This window comes from Polistes canadensis, unplaced genomic scaffold, assembly GCF_001313835.1.
Source record: "Polistes canadensis isolate GaletaPanama2010 unplaced genomic scaffold, ASM131383v1 scaffold_2, whole genome shotgun sequence".
NCBI classification, from domain to species: Eukaryota; Metazoa; Arthropoda; class Insecta; order Hymenoptera; family Vespidae; genus Polistes; species Polistes canadensis.
Genome location: NW_014569549.1, coordinates 387,648 through 410,505, shown reverse-complemented (window position 1 = coordinate 410,505; position 22,858 = coordinate 387,648). Strand labels below are relative to the sequence as shown.

The 22,858-nt window shown below is 26.8% G+C and overlaps 3 protein-coding genes across 8 annotated transcripts; 1 reads left to right on the top strand and 2 right to left on the bottom strand.

Annotated features, from left to right (window-relative positions):
- Positions 1-1,830: 1,830 nt before the first annotated feature.
- Positions 1,831-10,938, top strand: LOC106785411. 3 transcript variants are annotated; one of them, XM_014745849.1, is made up of 10 exons: positions 1,831-1,890; positions 2,539-2,623; positions 3,464-3,635; positions 4,206-4,323; positions 4,393-4,537; positions 4,614-4,701; positions 4,779-5,145; positions 5,566-10,140; positions 10,332-10,474; positions 10,616-10,938. In XM_014745849.1, exons 2-8 carry the CDS (start codon positions 2,566-2,568, stop codon positions 9,502-9,504), a joined length of 4,887 nt encoding a protein of 1,628 aa, XP_014601335.1. In that variant the 5' UTR covers positions 1,831-1,890; positions 2,539-2,565; the 3' UTR covers positions 9,505-10,140; positions 10,332-10,474; positions 10,616-10,938. The 3 variants fall into 3 exon arrangements, with proteins under 3 accessions (XP_014601335.1, XP_014601345.1, XP_014601325.1); XM_014745859.1 differs by lacking the exon at positions 1,831-1,890 and adding an exon at positions 1,905-2,021; XM_014745839.1 differs by lacking the exon at positions 1,831-1,890 and adding an exon at positions 2,300-2,475.
- Positions 10,939-12,798: 1,860 nt separating this feature from the next.
- Positions 12,799-20,576, bottom strand: LOC106785490. Of its 3 annotated transcripts, none has more exons than XR_001381531.1 (10): positions 19,812-20,576; positions 19,512-19,685; positions 19,332-19,426; positions 18,998-19,244; positions 18,497-18,614; positions 18,263-18,407; positions 18,085-18,172; positions 17,612-17,984; positions 15,566-17,530; positions 12,799-15,218 (listed from the first exon to the last, which is right to left on the bottom strand). XR_001381531.1 is itself a non-coding variant. In XM_014746038.1 (10 exons), exons 3-10 carry the CDS (start codon positions 19,399-19,401, stop codon positions 15,214-15,216), a joined length of 2,631 nt encoding a protein of 876 aa, XP_014601524.1. In that variant the 5' UTR covers positions 19,402-19,426; positions 19,512-19,685; positions 19,812-20,576; the 3' UTR covers positions 12,799-15,213. The 3 variants fall into 3 exon arrangements, 1 of the variants encoding a protein (XP_014601524.1); XR_001381532.1 differs by having other exon boundaries at positions 19,907-20,576; XM_014746038.1 differs by having other exon boundaries at positions 15,946-17,530.
- A 197-nt stretch (positions 20,577-20,773) lies between these two features.
- On the bottom strand, positions 20,774-22,535 carry LOC106784690 (tRNA-dihydrouridine(20a/20b) synthase [NAD(P)+]-like). 2 transcript variants are annotated; one of them, XM_014744503.1, is made up of 3 exons: positions 22,374-22,535; positions 22,063-22,260; positions 20,774-21,980 (listed from the first exon to the last, which is right to left on the bottom strand). In XM_014744503.1, the coding sequence occupies exons 1-3, from the start codon at positions 22,448-22,450 to the stop codon at positions 21,161-21,163; spliced, it is 1,095 nt and encodes a 364-aa protein (XP_014599989.1). In that variant the 5' UTR covers positions 22,451-22,535; the 3' UTR covers positions 20,774-21,160. The 2 variants fall into 2 exon arrangements, with proteins under 2 accessions (XP_014599989.1, XP_014599998.1); XM_014744512.1 differs by having other exon boundaries at positions 22,378-22,468.
- Between the last annotated feature and the right edge of the window lie 323 nt (positions 22,536-22,858).

The following is a 22,858-nucleotide window of genomic DNA, read 5'->3' as shown; positions in this document are numbered from 1 at the left end:
CTATTATTATTCTCTTTCGTAGTTTAGTTACTTGCTATGTCGTAGTTTACGAGTGGTAATAGAAATAACATTTTGGATTATTTGATTTCCAGTTTTAACGAAAGCGTTCATCAAATCGACTATCGTTATATTTATTTTTCGTTATGTTAAACAATAAATAAAACGAATATCTCTAAAACTTCAATTAACTCGCTTTATTATTTTAAGTAAAAATACAAATGCATGTTTGCGAATTTTAAATGCTTATTGATTTGCCGAAAAAATACATTAAACATACCTAAGTTTAATGATGATATTAAAATAAAAAAATAAATGAAAATATTACATTTTAAAGATTTAATATAGGCATTTATGTTATCGTTAATTTATTAAACCTATATAGAAAAGGTGAATTTAATAAATATGTACGAGCGTAATTTTGGAGTATACATTTTAGGCACTGTATGCATTTTCGTCTCGTTTCTCGAAAATACGGTTAACAAGCTAAAGAGTAAAGTAAACGTAAGTTTTCAGGATATCCTAAAACAAACTTAATCCTTTGTGACTACATGTTTGAAGGTAAAGCAGAAGCTTCGTGTCGATAACACACACAAATATATATATATATATATATATATATATTGTATTATACATATAACGAGATGATACCCGGTTCGACTTAATCCCTTGAGACCAAGAACTGGATTTGGGGTATTATTGAAGAAAAGACAATTAAAGATCATTGTTCCGTAAAAATCAAAGTTCTATCTTACAAAATACACAAGTTGATAAACTGTTACAATCTTTATGAACTCAGTTTTGAAATAGCAATAAGTTTTATTTTATTTTTTAGACAACAAAGATTGACTAATTAATAAAAAACAAAAAAAATCGAAAAAAAGAATTAAATCAAAAGACATGGGTTTACATTTTTTATATGGAAAACTGCAAAGATAGGAAGAAAACATTAGAAATAACATTTCGAGTATATACAGTTTAGAATGATTCTTATGAAGTTATCTTTCGAGATTATTGCGAATTTTTGACGCATAATTATTATTATTATTATTATTATTATTTGAACGCATTTATTGTTAATGATTTTTTTACAAAATATCATCAATATCAAGCAGAATATTATTTAAAAATTTAAACACACAAATTTTGTACAAAGTATTTAAAACAAATTTCTTCTGTATCAAAAAAGTAAAACTACATATTTTATAATAGTTCAAATATAGTTGTAATTTTTTCGATACATTAATCCTATTACAAGAAAGGTTTTTTTGTAACGTTTTATGTCTATCCATAAAAATATCCCATCCGTAAATATTTCGTAGCATTCAACGCAAATGTAACTGCAGGGAGAGTTCTTTCAACCATAATTATATTTCTATGTGATATATATTTATTAAAACGAAAAACAGTTTACAAAGCAAACTATGTATAGAAACAAAAAAGGAACAAGCGCGCAACTGTGTTCTCGTTCATATTTGCATTTCTTTCTTTTTAATTATATACTTAATAATTGTTAGTTAGCATTAAAATGTACTTCGTCTAACCTTTATAAAAGAACGGGTGAGCGAAAAATGAAAGAGAAAAAAAAAATTACGAAAAAAGTCGTATAAATGGAGATTGTACATGTGTAAATGTGCGTAGCGTGTTGAATTTTCTTAATTGCTCGCATCCGATTGGATCCCCTGTAAGATGACCGACTATGTAACATCCATCGCGATTGGTTGGTCATAACGCCCAGCCGTGCGGCCATTGGCTGATTTACTTACCACCGTCGATGAACGTTTCTGAAAGCGCTGCGTCACATCGTTACACAAACCCGGAGAATTTTTTCTCCATAAGTTCTTTTTTACCTCCCCGTATAGTTCGTTATGTTTGCAACGTGATTTACTACGCGTAAGAATCCGTGTTCCCCGTTCTTAAAATACTTAAACATTACACTTTTTGTTTTTGTATTATGTCAGAATAAACCGGTTAACGCGAATTCGTTCATTCAATAATACAAAAAAAGAGGGGAAAAAAAAAGGGTAAAAATTAATAAAACATATCGCAAGGCGTCGTTTCGGATGTAACACGATCACATACACACACACACACACATATACAACCACCACGTACACGTTCTCACACATAAATTACAGAAAGCACGTGATAGTTACGATACTATAGTTATACCAAGTAGACGCTATATATATTTTGTGTGTGTATATATATATATATAGATTTATGTAATATATACATATATACGAATACACGTATAAAATAATACATATATCAACATAGTTAGAAAGAATAAGAGTAATGAGAGAAAGCACGTATGTGACGCGCTCTCTTACGGCAGTAGCAGCAAACGGCAGTATCAAAATGGTCGTTGCTGAGAGTGCAGTTCGTGAGAGGATGCCGACGCATTAACTCTCCAATTTCTTCTCTCTGTCTGTCTCTCTGTCTATCTATCAAACAATATTTCTCCTTTAACATGAGGTGTGCCATCGAGGTTAAATACGCATTTACGTAATATAAATATAACTGTTTCTTTATTCAAAGGTGGTATTTCGTAACAACAAGACCGATATGATGGAGACCACCCTAAGCACGATCAATAATACTGCGTTGGATATCTCAAAGAAAGGTAACGCCGTTGTTTTCACTTATATGCGTTTCCCGTTTTCTTCCCATCCGGGATTTTTTCTAACACCACATGTGTTATATTTGTATATATATATTTTTTTCTTTTTTTTTTTTTTTATATCGTCCCAAAATTATATTACACGGAAATTCGATAACGTAATAATTAAACTGTCATCATCGTTGATAGTAGATCGATACAATTTGTGACTTTTCTATTTTGTTTTTTTTTTTAAACTTTCTTTCTTTTTTTCTGTTTTTTTTTTTATCATGTATATCTCAATCCACATTTATCTTCTTTTCGGTTTTCATCGTTACCATTCGAACGTCACCACGAGAATAGATTCTTCGTTGAATTCTAGAAACATGCGTCGATTTTTTTGGAATAAAATTTGATGACAGAAAATTATGTTGATTTAGATAATGGTTACTTGTTTTAATACGCATTTATTATTTGCCGGTTATTTGTTGTACTATTGTTTAATATTTTTATACCTATTTTTTATTTTCTTTTGTTTTCCTGTTTATTTTGTAATAGGTATTGTGTCGTTTATTTTTTTTTTATTTTTTTATTTTTTCATTTTTATCGACGAAGAAACGTGTAAAATCTTTTACTAATTGAAATATTTTCATACATTTTGCCGCTTGTAAGATCGGAAACGTTTTTAATCAAATATTATTTCTTACACGTTATAATCGATAAAAAAATAATATCGATTTATCAGTAATTTGTATTATATATATATATATATATATATATACATATATTTTTTTTTATTTGCGATCGATGTATTGGAATGTTTTATTTTGTTCGTTAACGTTTACGTTGTTACAAATATCGCAGCTCAAACAAATTCTACCATTAACAACAGTGCAGAAAGCAATATGGAAAAAAATATAAAATCCTCAACAGCAGATTTATTTCCATGGGTTTGTGAGTTTCAACAAAAATTCGAAGTAATATATCGGGACTTCAGTATTCATAAGCTAACCGAACTTATGCAATATTATACAAGGTAATGTAGATAAAAATTATTATTTATTATTGTTTTCTTGTTTAAATATATATATATATGTTGTATACATTTTAATTTGTTACCGATTTACCAGTATCAATTATCCGAGAACTGGTTTTTTAAAAATAATAGCAATTCGTTATGTGAATATACAATATAATATGCGCGTACGTTGCGTGCGCGTGTACGTGTGCGTATAGTACAAGTACATTTAGCATAATACTCAATTATGATTCCATATTTTTGAATGATAATCATAATTATGCAAATCCATATTCATTCATATGAAATTTGCATAATTACACGAGAATATTTATTTTAATTTGTAAACATTTGTAACAATTGGTTATTTACTTTATTAAAGTAAATGTTTGTATAGTTAAAAGTAAGTTTTGCATACTAGTCAATTAGGATTCTATATTTTGAAATGATAATTATAATTATTCAAACCCATATATTCAAGCGAAATGTGTATAATTTGTATGAAAATACTGATTATAGTTTGTAAAGATTTGTTATCTGATCTATGAAACATTGAATAATAAAGTTAATCTTATTTTTTCATTACAGAAATATAAGCGTCAGTGCAAAAGAATGTTACTCAAAACCTTCATGGGCAGCATGCTTGAAAGAATCAATTAGTGATACCTTAATTGTATTCTTAAATATCTACCGTATGCTTTCAGAGGTAAGAATATAAAAATAGTGATTAAAAAATTATCAAATAAATATTTAAATCAATCTATTTATCTTACAGAATCATGGTAGATGTATTTATCTTAATTATATGTCAGACTTATTGGCAATATATATAGACATAGAATTAAAAGCATCAAAAAGGACTAAGGAAGACCAGGGTAATATTTGTGCTAGGCTTATTTCTTGTCTATACGTTTATCTTGGTATGTATTCAAAACTAATTATGTTTAATTCATAAAATTATCACATTGTGTGAATGATTGGATATCTTTGTTGCAGAACATTCCACGGAACATTTGCTGGATACTCTGATAAAGGTGCAATTTATGTATCGAAGTTACCATGGGATTTTAAATCCAGTAATAACGTAAGAACTCTTTAACGGATTGTTTTTTCTTATATAAATTAATTATTCGTATTCTAATTGAAGTTGCATGTTTACAGGAAGATTATCAAAAATATTCCCTTGCATCCAGAATCAAACATCATGTACGTGCGTTACTTACTTGTGTATCGTCTATGGAGGAAAATAAATAGTAACACGCCAATAAAAAATGAAATCACTTCAATTGCGGTTACTTCTCTTGGGCCCCCACCTACATTTCCACATTTATTGGATGGTGTATTACCAAAAGTGCCAAAGTTTCAACCAAACCCCGCTAAATTACTTTTACACGACAAATTTGACACAAGAAGGACTTGCGAAGTCTTTGTACAATTTTCTAAAGAAAGTAATAAAAATATATATAAAGAATACAGTAAGGATGTAAGAGACACTACGAGTTCATCCAGTATATGTGATATAGAAAAGGTAATCAAAATTTATAATATTATTTAAGTCTTATACAAATTTAATTTGATAATTGGATATTAACAGTTATATGATTGATAATTATTTTTTATTTGTCGTTATATATGTACCAGTTTTTACCGCATAATTGTAGCATTGTATAACATTCTAATTGAAAATTTAAGAGATCCTGTTTATATAACATATTTTTCTTAATTCTACGTAGAGAATATATTAGTAAAATATTGCGGATAAAAACTGGGATACCTTGTATTACAATATACATAGTACAATATTACATTGTATATATAACAATTATATGTTTATGTGAAAACATAGTTATGACACATAACATAATTTATTGCGTTAAAAAAGCCTTTTCGTTTTTTTTTTAAATAATTAATATTGCGTATTAATAATCATGGCTTTTTTTCTTGTCAGGACGTTGATCTAACTCCTAAAAACGTAGACAATTTTTATAATAACGTCAATTCTAATTTATCTGATAACGGTAGTTGTAGTAACATTATTTCCTCGCATAACTCTTGTAAATCTGTAACTATGGCAGACGAGACACGTTTGAAAAATTTAGGTAAAATTTCAGATAATATTTCTACCAATCGTAATGTTCCCAAATTATTTACGAAAATTAAATCTTTTTCTCAAAGAAAGTCGAAAAAACCTCAAAAAGTTATACTCATTGATCTAACGAGTGACGTAGAGCTTGAAAAATGCCTGGTAAACAAGAGAAGATCAAAGAAACCTGCGTGGTTGGAAGAAGCCAAAAAACAAATAGGTTTGAAATCAATGAAAACATCTATGAAGATGAAAAGTAGAATACAGAAGAAGTTGGATAATACCACTTCATCGAAGTTCGAAGCGGAAAGTGATTATCAATTGCAAAATACATCATTAAAGACTCCTAAAATAACTTCCAAAAATGATGCAGTAGATACTTTTATGTGTGATGTTAAAATCAGTGGTAACACGGATTCGGAGAATCCTACTCTTATTGTTTCATCACCTCCAAAGTCACTAACTAGTGAAAAATTATCATCGTCGATGATTTATACAAAAAATATAAATGATGTCAATATTGATACAGAAACAACTAAATCATCTTCTGATAACAATGAACGTTCATTGGATGCACCTGTTGAAATTGTAGATGCTCCTACTACAAATACTCGGAAATATTATAATGATAATGGTGTTTTGGTATTAAAGAAAGATAACGCTATAAACGATAGACTTAAACCGGCTGTGATTAAACGACTGATAGAAAAAGACATTTCTATAGAGAATGAAATATGTGAAAAAAGCGATGGTAAAAAGAAAATCTGTGATTTAAAACCACAACCTTCAATTATAGAAAGTATCACAATAGATTCTCAGTGTAACTCCAAAGACGAGATAGATAGCCTAAATCTTAGTAAGACTGTAGAAGAAAATAGCACATCTGAGAACGTAGTTGTCTATTTTAAAAATAATCAAGATGAGCACGGTGATCAGAATACGTTGGTTAATAAAAATGTAAAATCCGCTTGTGTAAAAGAAGAACAAAATCTGTCTACGAATTCTTATTTAGAAAAAACTGGCGAAAGCCGAAATATAAGCGCTATTGAATTAGAAAATAGTAATACGAATAAAAATATAGAATCTGAGAGATGTACAATTTTAAAATCACCTATTATTAATGCATACGATAAAAAAGATATTCTAATAAATAATGAAATCTTAGATCAACAGCAAATATTTTGCGAATCACAAAATCATTCTGAAGTTTCTTGTCCAGGATATTTAAATAGTACAATAAGTTTCAGCGTAATGAACGGAGACGATTCAGATGTACAAGCTGAAGTTGAAATTGATAACAGTATCGAAGTTGACGACGATATGAACGTCGTTAAGTCGATTGATTTTGAGAATAAAATCTATGATACGGAAGAAAATGTAATTAATATTGCTAAGAATACGGCAATTAATGATAATGAAATTAAACGTATGTGCAAAGAAGACACTGTAAATAATCAATATGTAAATCAATCTGTAGAATATGACAAACAAATATACAATGATAACGACTCTGCCCAAAAAGATGTTATAGAAAATCTAGATAAGAGTAAGTCGCCTAGTTATACCGTATCACCGACTATTTTTCAGAAAGATGTACAACTATTAAAACATTCTCATGATAGTAATATAATCAAGAATAAAAATAAGGACACTTATGAAATTGAAGAAATAAACAACGATTCTAAAATATCTGATAAGGGATATATTCTGCATTGTACTGAGTTAAATACCGAAGAAAATATTGATGGTCTTTCCTTATTAGCTAGTGTATCGCAACATGTGCCACACTTAAAAGCTGAATCCGAGAAACAATGTGATCAAATAAAAGTTAAAGATTATGCAGTTTTAAAAAATATATCATCCAATGAAGTAATCGACGACGAAACGGATACCAATGATTCGTCTAATACTATATCACAATTTTGTAAAAATCCTACATCTGAATTAATTAAACGGATCGTTGGAGTTTACCCAGAGGATGGTGTTTATCCGAAAAAAGTTGAACTTTGTGTTAATTTAATTTCTGCTAGCAGTGAAAATGCCACAAACGCTGAAAATACATCTTCCGTTAATAACGTTCCTCGTATTTTCCAAGGTTCTATGAATTATGAAACATCGGATACGATATCAAATGTTATGGTTCCGCTCGAGAACAATGTACAATCAACTAAAGAAAATACGAATGTTATACACAATGGAGAAACAGTTGTATTGTTGCAAAAATCTCCTAATAGTAATTTGTACATCATCAACAAAGCTGTTGAAAATGCAAGAAATCATAATGACAATGATACGAATAAAATAACGGAAAAATCTTGGGTTTCACCACTTTCAGAAAATGGTTCGTCTTACGAAATTGTTAATGCTTTGGATCATAATTTCATACAGGAAAAACATTCTATTGGTGGAAAAACGAATATTAAAATAGAACCTAAAGAAGACAATGCTATATTAAATCTGGAAGAAAAAGAATTGTACACGAAGAAAATTTCTCATAGAACAAATAGATTATCTAATCTTCAAACAACTTTACAAGATATCGATGCTGCAAACGTAACAATAGTTAACGAAAGCAACGATAATAAACATAAATCCTCATCAAAATCTGTTTCTGCTTGTAGACGAAATATTAAACAAGAATTTACTACGCTTCCTCCCAATCGAATTCCAACTAATTATACTGTGCAAGGATATGCAGGAATGCACTCACATTCGCACGAAACAATTGAATCTCAACACCCATTACATATTCCTGCATCTCATCCTACCGCATTACCACAGTCAATATGTAGCAATTGTTCAGCTGCTACAGATTTATGTATGCCATATCACAAACACTGTAAGTCTGCCTCTTGTAGTTTGCAAATAAATACTACCGCATCTTTGCACTCTCATGTAAATTCAAACAACTCTTGTGGAAGATCGCATTGTTCTTGCTTAAATTATACATATGATATAGTTACGCATTGTCGACAATGTATACACCCTGGTACAGATTCTCACGTATCGTGCATTGAAAGTAACTCATATTTTTTGCCTACGCATTCGTCAGTACAAGCATCCACCGTCCAGGAACATGACAGGACGAAAAATGAAACTGTTATAGGAAAATTGTATGAAGATAACATTGTATGTAAAGTCGAGAAAGATCTTTTACAGAATAATACATTAGAAACAATTGATATGAAATGCGACACGTCAAAATTAAGTAATACTAATTTCAATATTAAATTACCTCTTAAGAAAAGAATAAAGGCCCATGCCATGATGTCAATGCATTTCAAAGAAAAACAAATAAAAACAGAAAAATTAGATAATTATCCTGGTACACCTATGATGTCCATAGCAGCTTTAGAACCACTTGACACAATACAAAAACATCAGGATCAAATCGTAAAACCAGTATTTCCATTGTCTCCTAACAGAAAAGATGATATACATGGTAATTATCATTTTACTGCTAATTTAGTAAGACGAGATTACTGTAAGGATATTCACGATACCACAACACACGAATCTAACACAACAGCATGTCAAGAGTCTTACCATCAAAGAACATTTAAAACACCTGCACAGCGTAAAGAAATCGCTGCATCCGAGTTAACAGCGATCAAACGATTTACATCAGAAACTATGGCGACAGATGTACCTTATAAAAAAGGAAAAAAAATCCAATCACCAACTAGAAAAACAAGAAGTTCGAAAAGAAATGTACCTAAGGTAAATTATTCTTACACCGATAATGATCCAGAATCGGACTTATCGGGTGTATTGAAACGTAAACGTAGGAAAAACAGTCGATAATTACTACTGTTTGATTACGAAAGTCATTATTGTACATGATACAGGAATAATAAATAATGAGATGAAGATATGACATAAGTGACAAAAATTGTGAATGTTTGTAAATCCCATAAATATAATGTGCATATGTGTAGATATGAGTTCTCATCGTTGGAAGATATTATACATGATAACAGCATATAAATGGAAGATCGACTATGGAAAACGTCACTGAAATTTATGAAAATTCCCTAAAGTATCTTCGTGGAAGATTTTTACGAAGCAAATGATTTTTTTTTTTTTCCTAGTTATCACAATATTTAATTACTTATTATAGTAATGTGTGTGTGTGTGTGTGTGTAGAGAATTTTAAGACTGTTACTTCTAAATTTATGTGTTTGTATGATTAATTAATTAATTGAAGTAAAAATTGTGTTCGAATAATGTAATGTTATATTGTAATAATTTATTTTAAGTTTTTTTAAATTTCATTCCAATCAACATATATATTTCTTTAAAATTATATCGTTTTATCACTGCTGTGATTAACTTATTAAAAAGTTTCAAAAATATATATATCTAAAAATGTAATTATGTACATACAAAAATGCCAAATTATTCTACTTTACACGCGCATCGTATTAATTTAATTACGAGGTAAGATATTGTCTTCGAATATGATTATATATAAATCAAAAAGGATAGAAAATTATATGTATATTTTTTTTTTGTTTTAAATTTTGCTTTCAAAAATATACTTTACTACCACATCGTTGTAACAATATAGTTCTCTATCTTACAAATTTTATTAATTTAATTTAATTAATTGATAAATATATTTTTTCTAGATTATAGCAAAAGAAGAAAGTAGATTGGGATATATATGAAAATTAAGTTAATGATTGTTATGATCAGCAGTGTTATACTCAAATCATATAGTACCAAAACTGCGTCGAGAATGAATCGAAGTCACGAGACAAAGTTTACAAAGGTAATAATGCAAAAAGTAACACGAAAAATAAGTTCTAAGCTATAGTTGGAATCTTTTCTACGTGGTACCGATAGCGAAAGTGTTAATGTTACTAATTTAAAAATTTGTACCTTTCTAAAAATTGTTGTTTTTTCTTTTCAGATCTATTATTTGATAAAAACGTCAAGAATATCAACTTTTATAACTGTGTGATGTCAAAAAAATTGCCAAATGAACCAAAAAATGACATGACAAAAAAGATGGAGATATTTTGTGTCCTCCAAAATTTTAATCTGTCCATTTGTTTTATATATACACATATAAATATATTATATATATAGGAGATTCCACATAAATAAATGTTGGAATAAAGCAATTATGAATTATCATGCACAGGTATCGAAGTATAGTATAAAACTAGTCAATTAATTTATTTTATATTTACCGAATATCAGCTTTAATTTTAAATAATAGAAGATCTTCTTCAACCGACAATATATTACATTATCGTATGTGATTTCTTTTTTCTTTCCTTTTTTTTTCTTTTTTTTTTTTACTTCATTAATATATGCAAAAAAACATATAACTTCTATCCACCATTTAATACATTGATTGCCTATTTCTTCTTCAATTATGATGATTATCATAAACTGGCATTACTAAATTTTAACATATTTACAAATCAAATGAAAAAAATTTGTATTTTATTATTTATAATAAATGTACTAGTAAATTATTGTTTCAAATATTATATATATATCGATCAGCTCATTAATTAATCTTCATCAGTTTAAATGTTAATGGAAACGGATAACATTCGCTTGGCAATCAATGTGTTAATAAATGTACATAAATATTTGTTTAATCGTTACCATTTCAATAAAATAATCAAAGAAATTCGTAGAAATGAAACTTGCAATAGTTGCCAAATTTAAAAGTAAAAATAAAAGTTGATTCGTAGCTCCACAATACATAAATAACACTATGTAATATATTGAAATATTTTAACTTAACTTATCATTCCAATTTGAAAGGTGATCTACGTTAATATGAAAAATTATTATCTTAATACAGTTATAACTTTCAAATATAACAGAATAAATAGTTCGCGATTAGAATTGACAAATATATACCAATATTCACCTTTTTTTTTTCTTCATTTATTTAACTTTAATATAATTATTAACTGCTAAATATTATTTATGGATTTAAGTTATTATTATTGATTAACTAAATTTACACAAATTCCTTGAATACAATACTTTAGTGCCATATGTTCCCAATATCTGATCTCAAATCTGTGATTTTTAATTATACGAACAACATGGTAGAACATTTCACATAGTTTAGCAATAACTTCTACTTATATTGCCAAATAACTCACTTGTTATACAGAAATAACAGATTGTATTCACATATCATAATCTTCTTTTTAAAATTGTTTTTTTAGTTTTTTAATTTCTTTTTTTCCTTTTAAAATAAATTATTTCTTTTTTTCTTTTGTGAGAAAAGTCTGAATATTTAGTGTTCCCAACTTCTGTCAGAAAAAGATGTAATTTTAACAACTTTCACGTATATGTTCATATTTGTATTATTTACAATACTACGATATCTGAAGAAATAAGTCTGATAGTATTAATTACATTTAATATGAGTTTAAACAATTTCATACCTGTGTAATGTAACAATTTATATTTATTAATTTATTTTTTAAATAGTAAAAATTTGTAGAATTTTTTATTGCTATACAAATTACCGAATAAAACATGATAATTTTTCTTGTACATTTAGAAAGTAGTATATTTACTTTATTACAAATTTATATTACGTTAACTTTATTTGGCAATTGTTAAAAGAAAGACATTACATTTTAATTATCATCGTTTTGAAAAATACAAAACTCACAATCAATCTTAAATAAAAGATGAAAATATTATGTAAATTTAAACTACTAAAAGAAAATAATACTTTTTTTATATTTAAAATATATTCAATTTGTATAATATGTATGTGTATGATTTTTATAATTATGAAAAAGAGAAAACACGATCTTTTTTTATTGTAAAATAATTTTTGTGGACTGAGTATGTTTAGTGCATCTTAATTTAGATGAATATTGCCATTTATTATTATTATTATTATTATATGATTCTGTTTAAATAAAGTTTTTTAAAAGGTAAACTAAAGTGTGGTTGATAACAGCAAATAGATGAAAACATAAACAAGTAGAATCAACTAACAAATCAAATTTATCTGTAAATGTATAAAGACTTTTTATTATTATATAAGAAAAGGAAATTTTTTTATTTAATCAAAATTAGATGTATATATAATGTACAATAATTTCATTTCATACAATTTTTCCTTCATTTTCTTTCGACTTAATCTCTGTCTTATATTGTGAAAAAAAACGCATATATTGTAACATTTGTTGCGCAAAAAAACGAAACATGTTAATAATAACCCGTTTTACAATCAATACGTAACACACACACACACACATATGTATTAGAAATTTATAATAATTGAAAAATAAGATTGCAAGTAACTAAATACGTTTCTTTCGTAAGTTTTTTCTTTTTAAATAACTCTAATATTATTTGACATAATTATATAAATTATTTTAAATGAATTAACTCGCATTATTTTTATCTACGAATATACGTACACGTTTATCTATTTGTTTTATTTATTATATAATGGCTAAATATAATTAAAAATGTATTTTTATTTAAATGTAACTTTGCTTCTTTTTTTAAACTTTGTGTGTGATTGGATATATAATTCTTAATTATTAAATTGTATTTAATAAAAAAGATATCTTTTTTAAAAAATACTTTATTAATGCATCTCAATTGGTTATATACACAGATGTAAAAACATTATTTAACAAACAAAATAAAAAAAATATTATTAAAATATAAATGAGATTATATAAAAAATATCAAAGTCGGACATTCTTCGAAGATCAATGTAGATCTTTTGACACACGATTATAAGTAATAAAAAAATAAATATGAAGTATAAATCAGTCTGTTATATTTGAAATCTAAAAAAATAAGGAATTTATTATTATAAAATTAAAAAGATTAATGTATATTTTATCATAATTGAAAATAAAGACACACACACAACAAAATGAAGAAATTAGATCTTAAGTATATCTACTTAAATATGACACTTTTTAAAAATAAGTCTTTTACTAGTTTAACTGTAAATTAAACTACAAATTTTATACTTGGCAAAGTAAACGTAACACTTGTTTGCAATTAACTGTCAATGATTTGTAAAATATATTTAAATAATAGAAAAAAATCGCATTGTTTCAATAATAAATTACAGAGTATTTCGATACTAAAACTTACAATATCTTTTCTATCCTCATCCTAATATTTCTAAAAAATGTTAAGGTACTTGGAATATATTATAAATAATACTGAGTGAATTTAAATAAAAATATACCCTGTTTCTCGTATTGCAATCTGCTAAGATTTAACATTACTATATAATAAGAATAATTAGAGCAAAGAGATTGGTTACAGTTTCTAGCTTGACTATAATTGTAAGATAAAGTATTATTATAATTCATTTCTTCCTATAAAAAATCTAATTATAATTTGAAATTTTATTTCTTATACAATATTACAATGGATGATCGGTTAATGAACATAAAGTATTTAAAAATGATGTTCACAATCCAAATTGTTCGTATTAACTAATCATCGATTTTTTTAACAATAAAATACGATTCTATAAATCTTATACACAATGTCGGCTCTTCTTATGTTGGTTCTGTAAAGTGATTATTATCCGAATATAAAAATCTTTTGCAAAAACATTTATTGTCCGACTTGTTCACAGTCAAAACTATCTCTATTAACTGATCACTCACTGTATACTATCATCTACGTATGAATATTTAAGGAATAATAATTCCAACTGTTTTTCGAATGAGATAGCATTTTTGACTAGTGCTAAAGAGATCATCGTGCCCTTACTCTCATATACTTTTACTTGCATTATTATACTTCATTAAATATTCTAAGCAAATATATGCTGATAATAATACTAATATGCTGTAGATTTAAAAATAAAATCAATGTACGTTTGCTCATTATTATTTAATTAAAATTTAATGCAAGTTTTTGTTATATTATTAAAATATTTGCATGCTTCTCAGTAATATCATTTTAGAACCAGTTATCTAAAAATTAACTCATAGTGAGGCAATAAAAAATTGATTTTTTTTGTAAATATTTGATTATACGTTTGTAACTAAAAGTAAAACAATTGAAAGAACAAGTATTTGTTAAATATTCTTCATTATACAATCATATGAACTATTTATACAATACTGTTTCCTTTTAACATTAAGATAACATACAAAATATTTTTTATGTACATATCTGGATTCAATAATTTCTCGATCAAATAATCAAATAGTCAAAAAATTGGAAGAGAATAACTATTGTTACTATACCTAGCTATAGATGGTTTACTTACAAACTTAATTACTAATTTTCAGTTTAACATTCATTCAAATGATTAAAATAATGTTGGCATATCCACAAAATTATTTATTAATTTGTTAAATTTTTTTATATATACCTTATTAACAGGATTTGTAGACTTCATCCATCTGTCAGATTTTCAATGCAAATTTCTTGCTTCTTTGGTGATAGTAAAAGCTTTTACATGATACGTTGCATGATATACTTTAACTGTACTTCGATGGTACGGTACTTTGACTACTGATTCCATTATACTGAAAAATAAATAAATATAAATAAATATAATATTTAATTATATTTTACTAAAATATTAATATTATTTTGAAAATTTTTGAAAACGATACGTTGATATTATTTGTTTTTTTATGATGTAAAAAATATATAATGAAAATTTTGTTTTTAAACAGAAATACAAAGTAATTTTTAAAACTTCAAGATGAACTTTTGCTAAATCTTTACCAAACAACATAATTTTTATTTCAATACCATTAACTTTGTTATATACTGTATCTTATATATTATAATTTTTAAAATTAATAGCAATTTAATAAAAGAAAAAATATATGTAATGTCTATAAATTTCAATTTAGAGATTATTCACTTTTTTCACACATAAATTCCTTGTTTTACTTTAATTGGTAATTTGTAATAATAGATCTTCACTGTAGACATCTTCAGGTGTTGATATCACATAATTATACTTTATATATACATATTCATGTACGTATTATTACATTACTATATCATAGTAAATATTATTCTCTCTTTTTTTTTAACGCGATTGATATTAATTTACATAAAACTATATTTATAAAATTAATTGTATCATTTTCCAATAAAAAGATTTATAACCAAGCATATTAATTTGAACTAGTAAAAACATAAATAACAAAATGTATATATAAATTATTCTAGAGTATTTATCACAATATAAAAATAATATTAGTTTCAAAATTGTAACTAATTGTAATATCAAATTACCTTTCATTTCAGAAAGTAAATCTTTAGTTTTAGTCTGTGTATTTGTTGAATATGAAACTTTACTTGCATCTAAAAGAGGTAGAAGTTCAGACGTAACTTTTCTTCTCTTAACTGATGATGTTTCTTCGTTATACGACGTTGTATCAAGTTTTCTGATATTTGGTTTTATAGAGATCTTCGTTGAAGTTTCTTTCGAGGATTCATCTTGGACAAGAAGTACTTTAGCAACTTGAGGATCAGACTTTGTAATATTTCCTTCCGAAGGTTTAAAGCAAGAATTGTCTGTTGATATTAAAATATTATCTTCCGATTCTACTTTATATAAGAGATTGGAATCACTTGATATATCTTCTCTTATAATTACAGAATTTCGGAGATTCATTGATATACGTTTTTTTTGTGGTAAAATTTTATCTAAATCCATTGATTCTGGTTTCGAAAAATTATTAATATCTTCCATTATATCCTGATCTGCATATAATTGATCGTAATCGGAAGATATTTTTACATTTTGTTGTATTCTTTCAAGAGTTTCAACCGATTGTAGTCCATTTAAAAATTGTTGTATATTCAAATTATCATTCTTGGTAAATATAAATTGTGAATCCGAAGTAATCGGTTTATTTGATACTAAATCATATTGACTGAAAGATAATGGTAAATTAGGTGTTTCTATCAACTTTCCTGTTGGTAGTAATTCCAAATCTAATTGCAATGCAGACGTTGACATGCAATTATATGATGGCACTAGAAGGTCTTCCATTTGGACTGGCAAATCACTCGAAGGTACATCTTTAGAAATACAAACTTCGTCTAATGAAGTATGATGTGCTGTATACGTTTTTAAATTACTTTCTTTTAATATATTTGCTTCTTGGAAATCATAACCTTGTTCCATTTTCATATCATTGAATTCGTAATCAGAGTTTGTGAAAGTAAGATTTGTTAAGGATTCTTTTGATTCGGAAAGTTTTACATCCGATTGAATAAGTAATGGTGACGAATACAAAGATGAAATATTTTTAAACATTGATATAGAACCGTTATCATCCCATGAAAACAAATCAAAATCTTCTTTCGCGTTTGCATTTAAACCAAATGAAACTATATCTACACATCTATCGATTGAATTATTTTGATTAACGCACTGTTCATTTTTGTTTCTTTGTACAGACGAATCTAAAATATCCACAGATTGTTTTTGACTACACAATTCGGCGTTTAAACTGTTTTCCTCTACACATTTTTTAATCAGGCAAGGATTTATTATCCGTTCGTTTAAATTTAACGCATTACGAAAACTATCGTGATTGATCAATGATATACGAGAATTTTGCGATTGTTCGTTGTCTTTTAAAAAATTAATAACTATCATTTCTCCTGACTTTACATTTGGTACTAATTTGTATTTCTTATTTTTTCCCGTCTTTTCTTTAGCATGGAGTTTTTTCTTTTTTATGGAGTTATTATTTTTTTTTGAATTATCTTTCAATTTATTGTTATTTAAACCTGTTTTCGGATTTATATCAGATTTATTACAACTCAAGGAATGCATTTCTTCATCCTTGTTAGTATTCATATTTATCTAAACATTTAAACAAAATATTCAATACAACACAAATTCTAATGATATATATATAAATGTAAAAAATTTGAGAAAATTTACCTCTGAATTTGTATAATTGTGTACTTTTGTAGATTTTATTGTGGAAGGCAATAGAACACATTCAGTCGTTTCCATATTTTCCGTGAATACCAGGAAATCATTACATGCTTGTTTTAAATCGAATAAGTTCGGTTGCATTAACCATAAGGTTTCATTTTTACAATTAGAAGGGAGCTTAGGTACAAGTTTCAATAAATCTACATGCATCTTTGGCATATGTGATCCTAATAAAGCTACGGCTAGTTCATCAATTTTTTTCGCTTCCTCCGAATCTTTTTTTATTTGTCTCCAAAGCTTTAAAGTAAATAAATATCTGACATATTTTACCCCTGTCATAGATTCTTCATTTGTTTTTAAATTGTTAAAACTTTTACTGTAAAATAGAATTATAATTAATCAAATGAATATCGACTATAATTTTCTTTTAAAAAAAAAACTTTTTTTATTTTTAATAAATAAAAATGAATACGTACGAGAATATATAATCACAAATCTGTGCATATCTTTTGGTAATTAATTTAATCCTGAGTAATACCTTAAATATATGCTCTCTTGATTTATCTGAAATTAATATGATTACATATTATTAAAAAAATATGATATAATTATATATAAATATTTAATTCCTTTTTTTTTTAATTTTTAACTTACTTAAGTATATACATAACGCATTGAAAAGTTTATCAGCAATCTTAGAAGGATCCTTACTGCATTTAGAAGTTTTCAGTTCTGTATCAACATATATGGCCAATAATACTGATAATTTATTTAAATAACAGTTGTGATTTTCTATGTGCTATAAAAGAAGTAAATTGTTAATGTGCGCGATATAATTATCCTTAAATATATATATTTTTTAAATACACTTGATAATAAATATTATACCTCGTTAATTTCGTGCCAATAAAAATGAAAAAATGTTAACGTATTACTCATATGCTTTTTCAATTTAATAACTTCGTATGTCATAATGTAATTCGTTTCCATGAAATTTAAAATATTGCTAAAAAAGAAAAAACTATCTTTATTGTGTATATTTTTAATTGACACATTGTATGTTATACAGAATCTACCTAATTATATACAGTTTACTGTAAAAAAATTTTGCTACCATGTCATGGAGAAAAGATTTCAATCATAGTCCAGAAATTATTTTTAATATAGATTAACATTACAAATGTGGTTTCTCAATGGAAATCGGTGTATAACAGAAATGTGACACTTGTAACAAGCATATTAAATAATATAATACGCAATATGTTTGGTGTTAAGTGAAAAGGGAAATCTTTGTCATCGCTTGTGCAGTAATATGTATAGCAAAATGAAAAAATTTCTCCACCTTAGTCGATAATGTATTAATATCTTAATTATCATAAAAAGTCTTACTTGATATAGATGGAAATCAATTTTTCTAGAAGATGAAAATTTCTTTTTCCGATAGATGAATGCATTATTTTATTAAATGTAACAAGTCGTGAGAATGTTTTTTGGAACGATTTAGTGCTATGCAATTTATTATTCTGTACTTCGCTATTCTTGCTAATTCCCAATTTTCTATCGCAGCTTTCGTATATTAAAATAACATCGTTCTCTTCCTTCTCGTGTAGTTGCCCTTTATCATCCAATGCGTTATCTATATTGAAATCATATAATTTGGAAATATGCTATAATAATTCACACACACACAAATATAAGAGAAAATTATTATATATTTACATACCATCATTTTGTAAAGATTTAGAAAATGCTACAGAGCTGGTAATATTCGTGTCTTGGATAAGCTGCGCCATTTTATAAAAATTATAATAAAAATTTCTAAAAAAAATAAGTAAAACAAAGTTATGATAAAAATAAACAAAACAATATAATAAAGTATACTAATCTTTTTATCTATACATACGAAATTTTATTTCACGTAAATAATACGTGATGCATTATGCATTCAAATTGTGTTTAGTTTTTTTTAAATTACAATCAACAATTTTTCTTTCAGCGATTGCAAAACCTTCATGCTGTAGTATCCGAATAACCACACATTAAGATAGGAAATCTTTAATGCGTTAAAAGTTTTTTTCTGAAATAATACAAGAAAATATTAATATATTTTTTATCAAAAATATATAATACATAAATAATGATTACAAAAAAGAAAAACAAGTAGTAAATAGGTTATGATGGTAATAATAGTAATAACAATTACGTGTGATGGTAGAAACGACAGTAATTATTCGCATATTTAATGAATTAATTTATCAATGATGATTTATAAATACGATTAAAATTCTTTTCTCTTACGCTTGTTTTTTCAACAATTTATTTTATACACTTTTCTGTATCATAATCGATTAATTGGATTAACACGTTGAGCGCCACGCAAATTTTACAGGAAATCCCAATCAGACCACGCGCGTTACTTACTATTGAAAAAACAGTTGAATGTCAGTCACCGGTGACTGACGCGGCCTAAACTAACCAAAAAACTGTCAGTTAGCACTGACCGATATTAAATTTTCAGTAAAACAAGATTACTGTAAGGATATTCATGATATCACAACACACGAATCTAACACAACAGAGCATGTCAAGAGTCTTGCCATCAAAGAACATTTAAAACACCTGCTCAGCGTAAAGAAATCGCTGCATCCGAGATAACAGCGATCAAACAATTTACATCAGAAACTATGGCGACAAATGCACCTTATAAAAAAGTGAAAAAAATGCAATCACCAACTAAAAAAACAAGAAGTTCGAAAAGAAATGTACCTAAGGTAAATTATTCTTAAACCGATAATGATCCAGAATCGGACTTATCGGATGTATTGAAACGTAAACGTAGGAGAAACAGTCGATAATTACTACTGTTTGATTACGAAAGTCATTATTGTACATGATACAGGAATAATAAATAAGAATTAAGAATTTTTGTAAATCCCATAAATGTATTTATATACGTAAATTCGATATAAGTAAAAAAACTAAAAAACATTCTATTATTTTGAATATACAATAATAAAACAAGTCTACCTATCAATTTTTTATTTATAATATAGCAATATTATATATTTATTTCATTTACAATTAATAATTTATTAATAAATTAATTTATTTCAAAAGTATAATATTACTGTAATAATAATATATTACTATTATTTTAAGCATATTTCGAAAGAACTGTGCAAATAATATTTATTGAACATGCTTATTTGTTTTTATAAATGTTCCTAGTCACCTCAGTCCTTCGATTTACATATGGTTATGCATTAGCATCCATTATGCATAAAGCATATGGTCACAATAAATTAAAAAAGAGGGATCACAGTTTTCCAAAAAAGCATTTTTTTTATATTTTATCTATAACTTTTGTCGAAATTATATATTTTAGTAGGATGGAGTTGAATTTTATATGACATCTATCGAAAATGTTATATTTTATAAAAAAATAAAAAAAGAATGATATAACATTTAAAAACTATACATAGTATAGTTTTGTAGTAATATTATTTTCTTTTCTCGTGATGGAATGTATTTTAATAATTGCAATTAAGAATTCTATGCTTCTTGAAATAGATCACCTAGAAGATAATTGGGTATTTCAGATTGATCTCTTTCGACGTAGATGTTATTACATTCCATATCTTGTCTATTCTTTATATGTTTTTCGTTATCATATTTGATATTGCTTTCATCGATGTCACAAAATATTTGTTCTATTGTGTCATAAGATGGTCTTGGCATTATATTGAAATGATTTCCAAGAAATTCTAAAACGGATTCTCTCGTTTTTAACATATTAAGAAGTACTCTGTCCTTCTTGGATAACATTTTTTCTGTCATAAATACTAAATGGTGATGGAAACATAAAAAGTGAGTATCGATCCTGGCTGTGATATCTACCCAATCTTGAATGCAACTAAGTGGCGTTGTCCTGTAACCCGAAAAAAGAGTAGGGTTTGCTAAAATACCTCTTGCACTCATTATTCCTTCGCAATTACTAGCTTCATAAAGTTTTTGAGCGCTTTCTAAATTCTTTACATCTCCATTGGCAATAAGCGGTAATTGTACACTGTCTCTAACAATTTTAAGATCATCTAAATGTATTGGTTCGTAACGCATTTCTGGTGTTCTCGCGTGTATGGTTAAAAACGATGCACCAGCTTTTTCTAATGTTTGACAAAAATCAACCGTTCTGCGAATGTCTTTTAATATTCTTATTTTTACAGAAACTGTGAATGGATTAGAGACACGGTTTCTAACTTGAGACACTATATCTTTTACAAGTTCTGGATGTTTTAACATGTCTACACCGTATCCTTCATTTATAGCCCAACGTTGTGGACAGCCACTGTTTAAATCAACTCCATCGCAATATCTGCAAAAGAGAAGTTGTATTATGTATGAATGTATCTGAATACAATTTTTGTTTATAATAAAATTATTGAAATGAAGCATACGGAGCAACTATTTCAGCTGCGTTAGTAAAATCTGCTACATTATTAGCTGCAAATTGCGCAATAAGCGGAGTATCCTTCTCTATGGTGGAAAATTCGCTGTCCCTAGCTTTAGCCGACTTAACAAATGAATTTGCCACTATCATAGGTGTGAAACATATATCGCATTCATATTGTCTGACTAACATTCGAAATGGCAATCTAAACGAAAACAAATCATTTATAAAAAATATGTAATTAATATTAGTTGAATTAAAAAGTGGCGGTAAAAAATGAAATGAAATATTCATAAAAGATACTCTGTTATTACTTACTTACTATATCTAACCATTGGTGCACAGACATTTATCATTCTCGGTTCTTTTAATAATTCAACTATGTCTATCGTCATTTTGTATAGAATTGAAAATACTCCACGTTCTTTTTAATGTAAATAATTATTATTATTAAAAGGTTATTTATCCATAGATACAACAAGTAATCAAGATGGAGAATTAACGATTATTTGAGTATAAACGCAGTACCCTCTGTTGGAGTGAAAGAGAAAATAAAGACTAATCGATTATATCGTTTTTCGATATACGATAATTTTGATGATCGATTAACACAGATTTGTTTGAAATTCCGGAAATAGTTTCTACACTTCACAATATTTCCGGTTGTTAATTTTTTAATAAAATATAATCTCTCGCTCATATAGACATATAAACTTTGCAATCTTTGGTTTACATTAAAAATAGAAAATTTTCCTTAAGTTAATGAATTTAAACCTTCTTTTACAATCTTTTGATCTATATAC

Bases quoted from the DNA above. Each gene is read 5' to 3' on its own strand.
- LOC106785411 (XM_014745849.1), top strand. From the start codon at position 2,566: ATGATGGAGACCACCCTAAGCACGATCAATAATACTGCGTTGGATATC. The intron at 3,636-4,205 runs GTAATGTAGATA...TTTTCATTACAG, and splicing joins CTTATGCAATATTATACAAG to AAATATAAGCGTCAGTGCAA. The intron at 4,702-4,778 runs GTAAGAACTCTT...GCATGTTTACAG, and splicing joins ATTTTAAATCCAGTAATAAC to GAAGATTATCAAAAATATTC.
- LOC106785490 (XM_014746038.1), bottom strand. From the start codon at position 19,401: ATGGCGCAGCTTATCCAAGACACGAATATTACCAGCTCTGTAGCATTT. The intron at 18,615-18,997 runs GTAAGACTTTTT...TTTCTTTTTTAG, and splicing joins TTGATTTCCATCTATATCAA to CAATATTTTAAATTTCATGG. The intron at 17,985-18,084 runs GTACGTATTCAT...TCTATTTTACAG, and splicing joins ATTTGTGATTATATATTCTC to TAAAAGTTTTAACAATTTAA.
- LOC106784690 (XM_014744503.1), bottom strand. From the start codon at position 22,450: ATGACGATAGACATAGTTGAATTATTAAAAGAACCGAGAATGATAAAT. The intron at 22,261-22,373 runs GTAAGTAATAAC...GTTTTCGTTTAG, and splicing joins CCAATGGTTAGATATAGTAA to ATTGCCATTTCGAATGTTAG. The intron at 21,981-22,062 runs GTATGCTTCATT...TCTCTTTTGCAG, and splicing joins GCAGCTGAAATAGTTGCTCC to ATATTGCGATGGAGTTGATT.